This window comes from Panthera uncia (assembly GCF_023721935.1).
Source record: "Panthera uncia isolate 11264 chromosome A1 unlocalized genomic scaffold, Puncia_PCG_1.0 HiC_scaffold_17, whole genome shotgun sequence".
NCBI lineage: Eukaryota > Metazoa > Chordata > Mammalia > Carnivora > Felidae > Panthera > Panthera uncia.
The window spans coordinates 56,786,941-56,803,329 of record NW_026057577.1 but is presented as its reverse complement, the minus strand read 5'-3'; the positions used below and the strand labels follow the sequence as shown (position 1 = coordinate 56,803,329).

Below are 16,389 nucleotides of genomic sequence, written 5' to 3'. Positions count from 1 at the left end.
TTATCTTTTTCCCCTTTGGCAACCATCAGTTTGTTCTCTGTATTTCTAAGTCTGATTCTTCTTTTTGCTTACTCATTTTTTAAGATTACACTCATGAGTGAAATCATGATATTTGTATTTCTCACTCTGACTTATTTCACTCAGCATCACACACTCTAGGTCCATCAATGTTGTTTCAAATGACAAGATCTCATCCTTTTTTCTGGCTGTATAGTGTTCCTGTGTGTGTGTGTGTGTGTGTGTGTGTGTGTGTGTATGCATGTGTGTACACACCACATATTCCTTATTCATTCATCTGTAGATGGACATTTAGCTTTCTTCCATATCTTGGCTATTGTAAATAATGCTGCAATAAACATGCAGGTACATTTTTTCAAATTAATGTTTTCATTTTATTTGGATTAAAAACCCAATATTGGAATTATTGGATCATATTGTATTTCTATTTTTAATTTTCTGATAAACCTCCATACCATTTTCCACAGTGGCTGTACCAGTTTACATTCCTAGCAGCAGTACATGAGGGTTCCTTTTCCTCCACATCCTTGCCATTGTTTGTTACATCTCATCATTTCGATTTTAGTTACTCTAAAAGATGTAAGCTAATAATAGCTCATTGTGGTTTTGGTTTGCATTTCCCTGATGATGAGTGATGTTGAACATCTTCTCATGTGTCTCTTGGTCATTTTGAGGTTCTCTTTGGAAAAATGTCTGTTTGGGTCTTCTGCCCATGTTTAATCATATTATTTGGGGGGGGGTGGTAATGAGTTGTTCAATTTTTTTTATATATTTTGGATTTTAATTCCCTATTGGATATATCATTTGCTAATATCTTCTTCCTTTCAGTAGGTTGTCATTTTGTTTTATTAATTAGAATAATTAATATTCTTAAATGCCCATATTATCTAAAGCAATCTACAGTTTCAGTGGAATCCCTATCAAAATACCAGCAGCATTTTCACAGAACTAGAACAAATAATACTAAAATTTGTGTAGAACTACAAAAGACCTCAAGTATCTAAAGCAACCCTGAGAAAGAAGAACAAATATGACAAAAAAAAAGAACAAATATGGAGGTTATTACAATAGCAGATATCAAGATATTATACTACAATGCTGTAGGAATCAAAGAAGTAGGTACTGGCACAAAACTAGACACATAAATCAATGGAATAGAGACCCCAGAAATAAATCTATGATCAAATGACCAATTAATCTGTGAGAGGAGAAGCAAGAATATACATGGGGAAAAGACTGTCTTTTTAATAAATGGTGCTGGAAGAATTGGACAGCTGCATGTGAAAGATTGAAACTGGACCAGTTTCTCACACCATACACAAAAATAAACTCAAAATGCATCAAAGACCTAACTGTGAGACCTGAAACCGTAAAAATCCTAGAACAGAGCACAGTTGGTAATTTCTTTGATATCAGCCATAGCAACATTTTTTCTAGATAAATCTCCTGAGGCAAGGGAAATAAAAGCAAAAATAAACTTTTGGGATTATATCAAAATAAAAACCTTCTGCACAGCGAGGGAAGCAGTCAAAAAACTAAAAGGCAACCTGCTGAATGGAAGAAGATATATGCAAGTGAAATATTCAGTAAAGGCTTAGTATCCAAAATATATAAAAACCGGATACAACTCAACACCAAAAAAAACCCCATATAATATAATTAAAAATGGGCAGAAGACATGAACAGATATTTCTCCAAAGAAGACATACAGATGTACAACAGACACATGAAAAGATGTTCAGCATCACTCATCATCAGGGAGATGCAAATCAAAACTGCCATGAGGTATCATTTCACACCTGTCAAAACGGCTAACATAAAAAACACAAGAAATAATAAGTGTTGGTGAGGATGTGAAGAAAAGGGAACCTCATGCACTGTTTCTGGGAATGTAAATTTTGACAGCCACTGTGGAAAACAGGGGAGGTGGGTTGGGGGAATGGGTGAAATAGGTGATGGGGATTAAAGAGTACACTTACCGTGATAAGCACTGAGTAATATATGGAATTGCTGAATCACTATATTGTACGCTGGAAACTAATATAACACTATATGCTAACTATACTGGAATTCAAATAAAGAACTTAAAAAAAAAAAAAAGAGAACATTATCATTACCTAAGGAAATTCCTTCATGTTTTCTGCCAGTAATTCTTATCCTCAAACTCTCAAAACCAGAGTGATTTTTGGCCCACTGTTGATTGGTTTGGTCTGTTCTGGAGCTTCATAAAAATAAAATTGTTTGGTATATTCTTTTTTTTTTTTTTGTATAGGACTGCTTTTACTAAGTATGTTTTTGAGATCATCCATATTGTTGATTTAGTTTTTCTTAGGGACCAGGGTTATTTAATTTTATGAATATGTTTATTTATATATATTTTTATTGATGAATACCTGGGCTCTTTTCAGGTTAGGGCTCTTAGGAATAAAGCAGCAGTTGGTATTGTTGTCCAAATCTTTTTGTGGGTATATATTTTTGTATCTCTTAGGCAAATACCTAGTAGTAGGGTTGCTGGGCCATAGGGTAGTTATACCATTTTTCTTTCCCACTAACAATGAATGAGTGTTGGACTCCTCCACATAATTGCCTCTTTTGATGTTGGTGATCTTTCTGACATTAACCATTCTGGTGGATGTGTGTTAAGAGTTCATCTGTAGATTTTTTTTTTTTTTGTATTTTCTTTGTATGCAGTTAAATATGTCAGCTGTGAATACAACAGTTCTATTTTTTTCTTTCCAATCCTTGTACCCTTTAAAGATTTTTTTTTTTTTGCCTTTTGTACTGTTATGCTGTTGAGTGCATAATTGAATAGAAGTAATGACAGGAAGCATTCTTATCTCATTCTACATTTCAAGGGAAAACTATTTCATTTAGTAAGATGTTGCTATTGGTTTTTTACTGATAATTTTTATCAGATTAAGGAATTCACTTCTTTTCCTGATTTGCTGAAAATTCTTTTTGTAAAAATAACAATGGGATGTCAGTTTTATTGAGTGATTTTTCTATGTGTATTAAGATTATCATGTGATTTTTCTATTAGTAATGTTCTTAATTTTACTGATTGGTTTCAGAATGTTAGCCCAGTCGTTAATTTCTACAATAAACATGTCTTGGTTGTGATCTATTATCTTTTCTATACATTGTTGGATTTTGTTTGGTAATATTTTTTTGTTTTGGATTTCTAAATTATGTACATGATGAATGAGATTGGTAATTTTCCTTTTTCCTTTCTCAAAATACTATTATGGGAACTGAGGACATGATAGAGGAATGCTTAGAATTCACTTGGAAAAATAAGGTGTTAGTAAATAAATGACATTAGGAAAACGGATCTTTTCTATAGAAAAAAATTAAATATGAATTCATTTATCAGTTTTCATTTATATTTAGTATTATTTTATAATTAGCTTCTGAAGTATTTTTTTCCACTAAGCATTGTCATTTCTAAAGCAGAAGTTTACTTAACCTCATATTGTCCAGTTTTATTTAACCAAAGTGCATTTTATCAGAATTGAGTAAGATCTAAATACTACTGTGGTGACTGTCTGACATAATGAAAGGGAGTACCTGAATTTCTGGCAGAATTAGACTAAACAAGCCATATTCATATTTTCCACATCATTTTATTGTAAGGTTCCAATTTCAGTGTTGACCTTTCTTTTGATGTTTTATATATTTTCCTCAGGCTATCATATATTTTAATAGTTTAAAACAGAAGGGAAATGTTTTAACACAACATATGGTATTTATTTCAAAAGCCAATTTATAAGCAGATCCATTTCTGGTAAATTAACTATGAGATAGAAAAATGTAAAGAGTAATAAATAGTCTGTGATTCATAACGATTTAAACTTAGACCCATTCATTAGGGCTTTATAAGTAATGATATGATGTTGAAAAATGCTGTTGGTCAAATAACTTTAACATTAGGACTTTAATATGTGAGGCAGTGGTTCTTAGACATTAGTGTGTAGAGTAACCACTTGAGAAAGCTGTTAAAAATGAATATCCACATAAACTGTCTGAGAGATCCCAGGCACAGGTTTTTAGACAAGGCTAGAACTCTTCATTGGTAACAAGCACCCATGTGAGAGCCCTTTGACCACATTTTGGGAAAGGTGGGGAAGGAGAATCAGGAATCTATTTTCAAGTTCTTCTTTTGACAAGTAGCATTTCCATTTTCCTCCTTTTTTGCTCTAAAAATTCAAAGAGGGAGGTAGTTGACATGGACATTGGCCAGGGTGGATAGGACGAGAAATACCAATTCCCTATATACTCTTTATCCTAAGGTTTTTTAAGGTATGTTTGTTTATTTGAAGGTTTCTGTCATTTTATGCAATGACTTGATCCAAAAACCTGGGTGTTTGGTCCAACTTTTCAAACATTATCTCTGAATCTTGAATACCAAAACTGTAAGTTGGTCTAATTTACAGTGGTACAGTAATGCTGAAATGAAATCACATAGGTAAAATAAATGTGATGCATTTAGAAAATCATACCTTCATTATTAGATTTCATTTATTAAATATAATTAAAATATTCTAAAGATAAATGTCTATATTTTTGAATATAGGTAATTTTAAAAATTATTCAAAAAGGAGTCATATTACTATAAACTCTAAATAATATTTTGAATTCACATCCTCTTCCTGACCAGTGTATTCACAAATCTTTGATTGCTTGATGAACTAGGTGTAACCAGAAAGACTCACTTCACCAGCCAGAACAACAGAGATATGATATCTTTTGTATTTATTTAATCATTTGATCCCTCCTCTATATCCATTAACCATATAAGGCAGCAGCCCAGAATCTTCCTTTCAGGATATCTTTTGGCCAGTTGTCCCATATTTCTGGTTTTTACTCAGGTCCAAAGTTGTGGAGCTGCTTCCAAACACGAGGTGGCGAGCAGTGGAACATTCTCATCAGATGATTGTTGGTTGCTGATTCAGGGTTGCCATTGCCTCGGTTTCCAGAGGTTGATTTCTTGTTTTCCAAAAATTTGGGAATTTTCAAGTTATCTTTTAAAAATACTGTCATTTGGCTTAGTTACATTGTAGTCACAGAATATGTCTCTGTGATTTCAATTCTTTGAATTTGTTGAGACTTGCTTTTCAGCACATGCTCAATTTTTTTAAAATTCATTTTCATGTTAGTTAACATACAGCATAGTCTTGGTTTCAGGAGTAGAACCCAGTGTTTCATCTCTTATATATGACACCCAGTGCCCATCCTGAAAAGTGCCCTCCTTAATACCCATCACCCATTTAGCCCCCTCACCCCTACACCAACCCTCAGTTTGTTCTCTGTGTTTAAGAGTCTCTTATGGTTTGCCTCCCTCTCTGTTTTTATCTTATTTTTCCTTCCCTTCCATTGTGTTCATCTGACAAAGCAGGCAAGAGTATCCAATGGAAAAAAAAGTCTCTTTAGCAAATGGTGCTGGAGGAACTGGACAGCAACATGCAGCAGAATGAAACTGGACCACTTTCTTACACCATTCACAAAAATAAATTCAAAATGGATGAAAGACCTAAATGTAAGACAGGAAACCATCAAAATCCTAGAGAAGAAAATAAGTAGCGACTCTTTGACCTCAGCCACAGCAACTTTTTACTTGACATGTCTCCGGAGGCAAGGAAAATAAAAGCAAAAATGAACACTTGAGACCTCATCCAGATAAAAAGCTTCTACACAGCAAAGAAAACAATCAACAAAACTAAAATGAAACCAACGGAATGGGGGAAGATATTTGCAAATGACATATTGGATGAAGGGTTAGTATCTAAAATCTATAAATAACTTACCAAACTCAACACCCAGAAAACAAATAATCCAGTAAAGAAAGGGGCAGAAGACATGAATAGACACCTTTACAGAGAAGACATCCAGTCACATGAAGGCAAATAGACACATGAAAAGATGCTCAACATCACTCATCATCAGAGAAACATAAAACCATAATGAGACACCACCTCATACCCGTCAGAATGCCTAAAATAAACAACTCCAGAAACATCAGATGTTGGTGAGGATGTGGAGAAAGGGGAACCCTATTGCCCTGTTGGTGGAAATGCAAACTCGTGCAGCCACTCTGGAAAACAATGTAGATGTTCCTCAAAAAATTAAAAATAGAACTACCTACAACCCAACAATTGCACTAATAGGAATTTATCCAAAAGATACAAAAATGCTGATTCGAAGGAGCACATGCACCCCAATGTTTATAGCAGTGCTGTCAACAATAGCCAAATTATGGAAAGAACCCAAATGTCTATCAATTGATAAATGGATTAAGAAGATGTGATGTGTATGTATACACACACACACACACACACACACACACACACACACACACAATGGAATACTACTTGGCAATGAAAAAGAATGAGATCTTTCCATTTGCAACAACAAGAATGGAACTGGAGGGTTTTATGCTAAGCAAAATAAGTCAGAAAAAGATGGATATATGATTTCACTAATTGTGGAATTTGAGAAACTTAACACATGCTTAATTTTTTAAAATGTTCTGTATGCATTTGAAAATTCATTTGAGCTGTTGTGAGGATAATCTGATCATATCAATCAGCTCAAGTGTCTTTTTGATTAAATTGTATATATATATATAGTCTATATATTCTATCAATTTCTATTCATGATTGTCAATTTCTATTCATGATTTTACCTCTAGTTCTAAATTTTTGCTTTATATATTTGAGGTCACATTATTAGGTGCACACAAATTTAGAATTGTTGCATCTTTCATATGAATCAAGCTTTTTATTCTTATGAATTATCCCTCTCTATTTCTAATATTGCTTTTTTGCCTTAAATAATTTTTTGCCTGATATTACTCCAAAGACACTAGCTTCTTCTTTGCAAGTGTTTGTATGGTATATGTTTTTCTTCCATGTACTTTTAATACTTTTATATTCTTTTTAATACATGTATATTTTGAATAGCACAGAGTTAGGCTTTGTTTTTTGATCCGGTCTGACAATATTTTTGCTAGAACATTTAGCCACTAATATTTATTTCTCAAAATTATGGGTATCTCTGCTCTGCTGAGGTGTCCTAGAGTTAGGCTTTTATTAAACTAAAGCTTATGGAATGGCCTGAGATATTTACAAGAAGGCTTAAGTTTTCCAGTTGTGTCGTAGCTATCTTGAGAAAATTTCCTTATTTTTTAAAAATATTCTGAAAAAGGAAGGAGTTTCAAGCTGAGATTTAAAGAATAATTAGATTCCATAAAAGAGATTACTGTTAGAGCCACTGGCTAAGAAAGTAACCGTACAAATACCGTAACTCTACAAATACAGCCAGGGGCACTTGGGTGACTCAGTCAGTTAAGCATCTGACTTTGCCTAAGGTCATGATCTTTCAGTCCGTGAGTTTGAGCCCCTTGTCAAGCTCTGTGCTGACAGCTCTGAGTCTAGAGCCTGCTTTGGATTATGTGTCTCCCTCTCTCTGCCCCTCCCCTGCTAACTCTCTCTCTCTCTCTCTCTCAAAAATAAACATTAAAAAATTAATACAGCCAAACTCAATCTTCAGTTTGGCATTGCCACAGAAAAGAAAATACTAGGCCTACTGAGTTATGAATACAGCTGTATGAATCGCATACCGCTATATATATATATATATACATACACATAACAAATGTGGTTTTATCTGTAATATAAAAAGGGTCTTTTTATTGGGGCTTTACTGTAATTTTAATAGACTGGAGAAAGTAATGAGAGCCATAATTTATGTGTATTGGGGTGAAAAAGCAGGAAGGATATCTGAAGTAATCATTGAAGTGTTAAAAATATATCAAGGCTGGGATGAGGATTGGGGAGGTGTGCCTGAAGTTAATGACTTATGTATAAGGCCCTTGTAAGTAAGGTATAAGTTCAGAATAGAAGTTGTAAAAAGCAAAAGAAATAGTATTGCTAAATCGAAATGTTGAATACTATTTTGTAGTGAATCAGAAATAAATATTTTAAAGGACTGGAATAACTGTAAAAAAATTGGATATTAGATGTTATTAAGGAATCATTGTTAATTTTGTACATGTGACCATATTGTAGTGATAGAAGAAATTGTCTTTACTTTTCACTCACACACATAGAAGTATTTAGGATTGAAATGACATAGACACAATGTCAGGAATTTACTTTAGAATTTTGTGGTAACTGAAAGAAAAAAAGGAAATAAAGCACATGTATCAAATCTTAAAAACTATTGAATTTAAAAAAATTTTTTAATGTTTATTTTTTGAGACAGAGAGAGACAGAGCATGAATGGGGGAGGGTCAGAGAGAGAGGGAGACACAGAATCGGAAACAGGCTCCAGGCTCTGAGCTGTCAGCACAGAGCCCAACGCGGGGCTCGAACTTACGGACTGCGAGATCATGACCTGAGCCGAAGTCGGACGCTTAACCGACTGAGCCACCCAGGCACCCCAAAAACTATTGAATTTGATCAATAGGTTATATGAGAGTGTATTATGCTACTTTCTCTATTTTGGTGTATGTTTGAAAGTTGTAACAAAATTTTAAAGAAAAAATACATTCCTGGAAAGGTACTGTATCACCTTAATATTAAAAAAATGTGTATGTTTTCATGATGGATAAAATTTTTATGAGATTTTTTAAGTCACTGGAGACTAGAAAATGAGTCAGAGAATGCTAAGGATGATGCCTGCTGGAATTTGTTGTAGTGGAGTGAACACTGGTTTGGTTATAAGCTTCAGACTGTTACTAATGAATGAGCTCCACCCCATTTGGCAAGACATTTCCCATTCTGGCCTCAGGAGTTTTTGTTAAGATGGGACATTGGCCTAAATGAGCTTAAAGTTCTTTGTAGGTCCTGTTATCTATGGTTCTGATGAACTGCATGTATAGTGGGCTTGTTGGAATTTTTTGTTTACTTGGTAATGTGTATAAGATATAAGGTGTCCCAACTGAGGCCCTCAGGATTCTGGTGGTTTTAAGAACTCCTTCAAGTTGAAGGAAGAATGCTGAGTGATCAAGCACCAAGGCAGTAGAACAGTTCGTCTCTATTTTTTAAAATTCCTGTTTTTTGTTTTTGTTTGTTTGGTTTTAGGGTTTTTTGCCAACTTATTTTTTTTGATTCCTGGGAAGAGTTGGTCTTTCTGTGCCCACTGTGTATGTACAGTTCTTTTTATAGCTCTTACTCTGTTATACTGCATGTGCTTTCCCACAGATCTTTCCCACAAGATCCTTAAGGTAGGGATTTTATTTTTCATTTTTGTATCTTGAGTACCTAGCACACATCTAGCATGCAAAAGGGCATAATATATATTTGTTGATTGAACAAATGCATGCATGTATGAATGAAAAAAAATTTTTTTAATTTTTTTAAAATGTTTTGATTTATTTTTGAAGAAGAGAGAGAAAGACAGAGCATGAGCGGGGGGAGGAGCAGAGAGAGAGGGAGACACAGAATCAGAAGCAGGCTCCAGGCTCTAAGCTGTCAGCACTGAGCCCGTTGTGGGGCTCGAACCCACAAACTGTGAGATCATGACCTGAGCCGAAGCCGGATACTCAAGCGACTGAGCCACCCAGGCACCCCTGAATGAAAGAAAGTAAAGGAATCTTGTGGCATTTAATTTAATGTCATGGTACATAATGAAAACAACATGAATATGTCTTCACTATGAAGTTTAGCAAATTTGGTCTTTTTAGTGGAGTTCATTTATCTTGGCCTGCTCACTCTCCCTATTGCTTGCCTATTCCATCCTTACTAGTAATCCTCAGCAGTACATTGTCTCCTGAAGGAGTACTTTGATCAGAAAGCATTAAGTTGTATACTCCCCTCATCACCTGAATTCCTTTAGCTATAGTTCCAAAACTAGGACTGATGGAAAGGGGGTTTGGAAAGCCATTGGTGAATTGTGGTATATCTTCCTAGAGGGCAGATTTTACACAAATATTTCGGAAAGTGAAATGTAAATGGGAGATAGTTTAGAACATTGTTTTATATTAAAACAAACACAAATGTATTATCAAATAGAACATTCAGGTAACACAAATTCTAAGATACATCTTTTTTTTTAAATGTTTATTTTTAAAAGATAGAGAGCACACGTGCATAGAAGTGGGGGAGGGACAGAGAGAGAGAGGAACAGACGATCTGAAGTGGGCTCTGTGCTAACAGCAGAAAGCCCGATGTGGGGCTTCAAGTTACAAACTGCGAGATCATGACCTGGACCGGAGCTGGATGCTCAACTGACAGATCCACCCAGGCGCCCCACTAAGATGTATCTTAAGATTGTTTGGGAGCCTTTGGGGCAATGACTGTCCATCCTACCCCAACTCCTGGGTCAGTGATTTATTCTTTGCTATGGTATTTTGGTAGAAGATGCTTGATTTGGACCAACCTAAGACATATATAAAAACTCTAGAGTAATAATAGAAAAAAGTTTATTTTATTTTTAAACTGTCACATTTTCTTTAGGAGTAACCTGATAGTTTTATCCCTGTGGATGAACACATGTACTCTGCTGTTTTGTATATGTGCTGTTGAAGCAAGCCCTCTACTCTGCTATTTTGAACTATGAAATATAATTTATAAAAAGTGCAAGAAAACACATTTAGTAAAATCCTAGTCAGCGTATATAATTTTTTTTATAATTTGAAATACTTGTAAATTCTCCAGATAATTAGATGCCCCATTGTTATTTGATAAAATGATAGATAATTCAAATTCTTCCTTCATTCAGATCCTTTTTTTTTTTCCTTGTTTACTTAGGCTTCAAATGAGTGGGCATTTAATTCAGTCAGTATAGTCAGTATTCAATGTTCAGATCTTACTGAACTGTGATTTGATATTTATTCTTTATATTCCAGTTTGTTGGTGTATATGTGGATATATTCTACTCTATTTCTCATCATTACTAAGACTGTTGAACTAAGAAAGTGGCTGGTAGTCCATAGGTCTATATTGATTATAGTGACATTAAATCCAAATATTCCTAGTTCAACTCAGTTAAAAAATTACTAAGCACTGAATAATGCCAGGCACTATAATAAGCATGGCACTAGTATGGCTTTCTGTAGATAGTATATAATCAATAAAGGCTTACTAACTAGAGATAGTAGTAGTAATGAGCAAAGTAGTTAAACTCTGTGCCTTCGCTCTACCATCTGCAAATTATCGTTATTTCTCCTTATCAAAGTTTAAGCAGAATAATAAATCAGATGCTTTCTAAGCCCCAGATAAATATACAATTGATGCTAGTAAGGGGAGAAATGTCTAGATTATTCTAAAAAGTAGAAACTGTTACTCCCTTTTATTTTTCAAATGCTTGAAGTATATACCATTACTTTTATAGTTTTCCTTTTCATATGTCCCTACTACAGTTATTTGTACTTTCTCTCAAATGAGTGCTCTGCATCTGTCACCCCATTTCTTCACCAAATATCGCACGTTCCCTTGTAATCTTTACTGTAACTACACTTTCAAAATCTGCAGTGACTTCCTTCCAAAGTATTTCCCCATTTGCTTACACACCTCAAAATCCCTCATCTTTTTCCAGCATTTAATTTTTCTGGTCACTCCCTTTAGAAAGTTGTGTTCTATCTTGGCTTTGATGGTGCTGTAGTTTTTGGCCTTCTGTCTTGGATGGTTCTTTCTGTTTCTTTTAAAGATTCCTTTATCTCTGGCATTCTCTGTGACTGTCTTTCTTGGAATTTTTCTCTGGAGTTACCTGCCATCTCAAAGGTCCAGTTTTTAGTTCTGTTTCCTTCTGGTGGATGTAGGAGAAAGAGCCATAGGAAACTAAAAATTGGAACTTTGAGATGGCAGGTAATTCCAGAGAAAAAATTCCAAGCAATCTATCTGTACATCTGCCAGGAGGGCATCTTTACACATTGTCTCAAATGCCGACAGGTAAGAAATTTAGCGCATCTCAGGCATTCTGCACTTCCTAATTTCACCTCTGATGCTTTAGTTACCAATAGGTCATGAAGTTCTATTGATTCTTCTGGAAAAATAACTCTTGTAATTATCTCAAACTTATTAGGAACCAAGGACTTATTCAAAGTCACTGAGCTAGTAGGTGGTCCGAAAAATAAAGCTGAAATCCTAAAACCTAAAGACCAAAGGCTTATTGCTTATAAGGCTCGTAATGCCTTATCTGAAATCCTTAGTACTAGATATATTTCAGAAAATATCCTTTTGGACAGCACAGCATACATAATCAACATACTTTTATTTCTGCAGTAAAATACATGAATATTCACATGTGATAGATTAAGTCAAGACTATAAAAAGCCTCAGGTTAATTTAGGTAAGGTTGTTGTTGTTGTTGTTGTTGTTGTTGTTGTTGTTGTTTTTCCCCCACAGAGTGTGGTCAGGTCAGGTGAAGTTTCGCCACCAAATGAGCTAAGAAAGTTTTCAGTTTGGGGAGCTTTTTGGATTTTGGAATTAAAGATAAAGGATTGTGGACTTGGAAAATTACTCACTTGGAATTAATGTTTGTAGTTGTGATACAACATTTTTATTGGGCTGATGGGTGGTTTCTCCCCATTATTATCTAGGGAACCAAATATTTTGTATCCTAAAGAGAATTTGGGGGGATAATAGGGAGCCTAGGGGCAATACCAATTTGTTTGGTCTAGACTCATAGGGTAGCCAGAGTCTTCTGGCATATAAAACCTCCACAGGTTAGGGATCGAGGACTAGAAACTCAGGTGGTATTAACGAGTTGCAGCCAGTGAGGTGTTATGGAGGCATGGGGGATTTACAAGGATGAAGAATGTATGTTTTCAGGTAGTTATGAGTATTTTTTTAAATGGAGAGTTGCCCAGGTAACATACTTCTTTCTAATCTATTTTCTCCCCTCCTCACCTTTCTCCATTTCACTTCACTTCACCTTAGCATGCTTGCGGATTAGAGGTCTTTTATGAGTCTTTGTAGTGAGTAAGTAAGAAAAGACATCAAGTGATAAAATTGAATGAGTAATGGATTACAACTTCAATTCCAGGTTCTGGGTTTGGTCATAATTTAGTTTCCTCATCTGTGGAAAAGGAGATTTGGTGAATTATTACAAAGGCCCTTTTCAGTTCTCAAATGCTATGATTGTGTCTTGTCATTTTATCCATAATTTTTTTTAATGTTTATTAGTGAGAGAGAAAGAGACAGAGCATGAATGGGGGAGGGACAGAGAGAGAGACACACAGAATCCAAAGCAGGCTCCAGGCTCTGAGCTGTCAGCACAGAGCCAAAGGTGGGGCTTGACCTCACAAATCATGAGGTCATGACCTGAGCTGAAGGCAGATGCTTAACCAACTGAGCCACTCAGGGGCCCCTGTCCATAATTTTTTCTTTATACTCAGCCCATCTGCCTTATCAGAATCCCTACCTCAAAGTCCTGAATTTTGGTAGTCCATGGTTGCACCCAGGCTGATAATTAAGGTAGGTGGGAGCAATTAAACAAGGGCATGTAGAAACCGGGAGAATTTGAGTTGTCTAGAAGAGTACAGTTTGATGATATTTTTTCCTCATTGGAGAATGGTTATAAAAACTAATCATTTTCCTGCTATATAGATGGATGGACAGAAATAAGTTTATAACAGTTATAGGTATACATTATATAGTAAGGTGTATATTAAGAACATAAAATGGAAAATGAAGTAATTAATTATTTGGGACAGTATAAGATAGTCAGATATCATGACTCCAAAGATTGTAGTCCAAATAATTCCATTTGTTCAATTCTCCTGAAAACTGCTGGCTTTTTTAAAAATTAAATTCCAGTAACATCTTAGGTATTTTATATAATGTTCATGGTTTATATAATCTTAGCAATTATATTAACAAACCTACAAAGAAATAGATTTCCATGTTACAGGTGAGGAAGCTGAGATTCAAAAAGGTTAAGTAAATTGTTTAAATTCAGGGTAAGTGGCAGAAGTGGATTAACATCCAAGTTTGTCAGACTCTAAACTCCATTATCAAACCAAATTCTCTGCTGTTTTTTTTTTTTTAATAAAGACTATCGTTAGGTCTTGCTATGTTAAATACTACTACGTATAATCCCCTCAAATATTATCTGAACCCACTTACCTACGAGTGGGTCTTTTTAATACCTATGGCATACTCCATAATGATGGGGAATAGGGAGCAAAGTGACCTGCAGTTTTATGGGGTTCAGATGTGAAAGAAAGTTTCTTTCCAGGATGGATCAGCAGCAGAGGAGGAGCGGGATGGGAGAAAGTGAGGAAAGATTTGATTACAAGGGAATAAGGCTAGTAAATTTGGTGAATGGAGATGGTCATTCTGTGTATACCAGTGTTTAAAGCACTTCTTACTCAGTTGAGTTTCCAGTCTTTGAGCTCTGTTTCACTGCATGTGTGACTTTTAGGAAATTCATTTGTGGTTGATTTGATTTTTTCATGTGGAAAATTAAGCTAACCATACTTAGATCTTACTGCCTCACAGAGAAAATGTGAAAATTAATGGGTTAATGGTGGAAAAGAGTTTAAAGATCTTTAGACAAAAATACTGTTATCAGTGCTAGCATAGGAGCATTTGGACTCTAGAATAATGCCAAAGCAATTACTAAGATATTGTCAATGTACACTTATTAATTAGAGTAGATATTTTTCACCTTATATCTGTGGTTTCTAAATTAACAAATCTGATTTTATTTAATCAAAGCATTCTAAATGGGCCTGGAACCCAGTCAGAGAATGATCTCACACCAAAAGTCCAAGATAGATAATTATCCTGGCTTTCTCTTATGATTGTTAGTTCTTCAATTAGGCATTTTTTCCCAGTGAGGCTATGCATGGATACTCTGAAAATAACACTCTAAGGGACTTCAAGGAAAGTAATTTAGGGATCTAAATTTTTAAAGTTGTTTTTCTTTAATTTGCTAAAAAATAAAAAAAGTAATGTACTAGAAACACATATTGAAATATATTGAAAAAGTAAAGTGCTTTAATATTTTCAGTGAGTAATCCAGGGTCTTAGATTAACTAATCTTCTAGAATTTTGAATGTGATACCTTTTTTGTATGTGTCTGTATATGATAGATACCAGAAAAGATTTCATATTTTTTGTAACTAAAAACTCATGAAAAAGTTAAAGTACATGCCCAGAATTGGAATATTTTTGGCATGGGCTGCATATTTAACATAAAAATACAAACTTATTTAATAAAGATGAAAAAGAAAAGATTTTAAAAAGCTTGGAAATTACTTAATCTAGATGCAAACCAGGCTACTTATGAGTATTGTTTTAGACACAAATTTTAAATCTGCTCTAAGCTTTCACAAGAAGCTATTTTCAAATTGAATCTTAAATAATTATGTCTCAATAAATATTTTGTTTGAATTTCTTAGTACATTAAGTTAGAGATAATTTGATACAGCAGTGGGTAGGTTAAATTTGGAAAGAACAAAGACTAAGTACTTAGAGTTAAATAGCAACCTGTACCCTCAATTTAATATAATGTTAATTACTTAGTAAAGTGAATACAAAAATTAATGTCCTATGGATTAAAAAAAAAAGAGACCTATCTATAAGCTGCCTAAAGGAGAATCATATTAGACCTAAAGTCACCTACAGATTCAAAGTAAGGGGATGGAGAAACATCTATCATGGAAATGGATGTCAAAAGAAAGCCAGAGTAGCAATACCTGTATCAGACAAAATAGACTTTAAAACAATGTAACAAGAGACAAAGAAGGACGCTGTGTGACAATAAAGAGGACAGCCCTACAAGAAGATATAACAGCCGTAAATATGTATGCACCCAACATGGAAGCACCCAAATACGTAAAACAGTAACAAACATGAAGGAACTAATAGATAATAATACAATACTAGTAGGGGACTATACACTCCACTTACATCATTGGACAGATCATCTAAGCATAAAACCAACAAGGAAACACTGGCTTTGAATGACACACTGGACCAGATGCACTTAAGATATATTCAGAATATTCCATCCTAAAAGAACAAAATACACATTTTTTTTCAAGTGCACACAAAACATTCTCCAGACTAGATCACATATTAGCCCACAAAATCACCCTCAATAAATTTAAGTCTCAAATATCTTCTCCCATGCCAAAGGCCTCCTTGCAATTTTATTGATAGTTTCCTTTGCTACACAGAAGCTTTTATTCTTGAGTAAGTCCCAATAACTTATTTTTGCTTTTGTTTCCCTTACTTCAGGAGACCTATCTAGTAAGAAGTCGCAAACAGCCAAGGTCAAAGAGGTTGTTGCCTGTGTTTTCCTCTAGGATTTTGATGGTTTCCTGTCTCACATTATTAGGACTCTTATCCATTTTGAATTTATTTTTGTGTATGGTGGAAGAAAGTGGTCCAGTTTCTTTGTTTTGGACGTCGTTGTCCC

The 16,389-nt window shown here is 34.6% G+C and overlaps 1 protein-coding gene across 5 annotated transcripts in view; it reads left to right on the top strand.

Annotated features, from left to right (window-relative positions):
• WDR41 (WD repeat domain 41) overlaps positions 1 to 16,389 on the top strand; it is a 188,861-nt gene that overhangs the window by 104,069 nt on the left and 68,403 nt on the right. Inside the window, exon 1 of one of the 5 annotated variants that reach the window (XM_049649696.1) lies at positions 13,295 to 13,436. The exons of the other annotated variants lie outside the window; for them this stretch is intronic. Coding sequence (XP_049505653.1) covers positions 13,410 to 13,436 — 27 coding nt within the window. The 5' untranslated portion in view covers positions 13,295 to 13,409. Of the gene's footprint in view, positions 1 to 13,294; positions 13,437 to 16,389 lie in introns of those variants that run through there. 5 annotated transcript variants of the gene reach the window in all.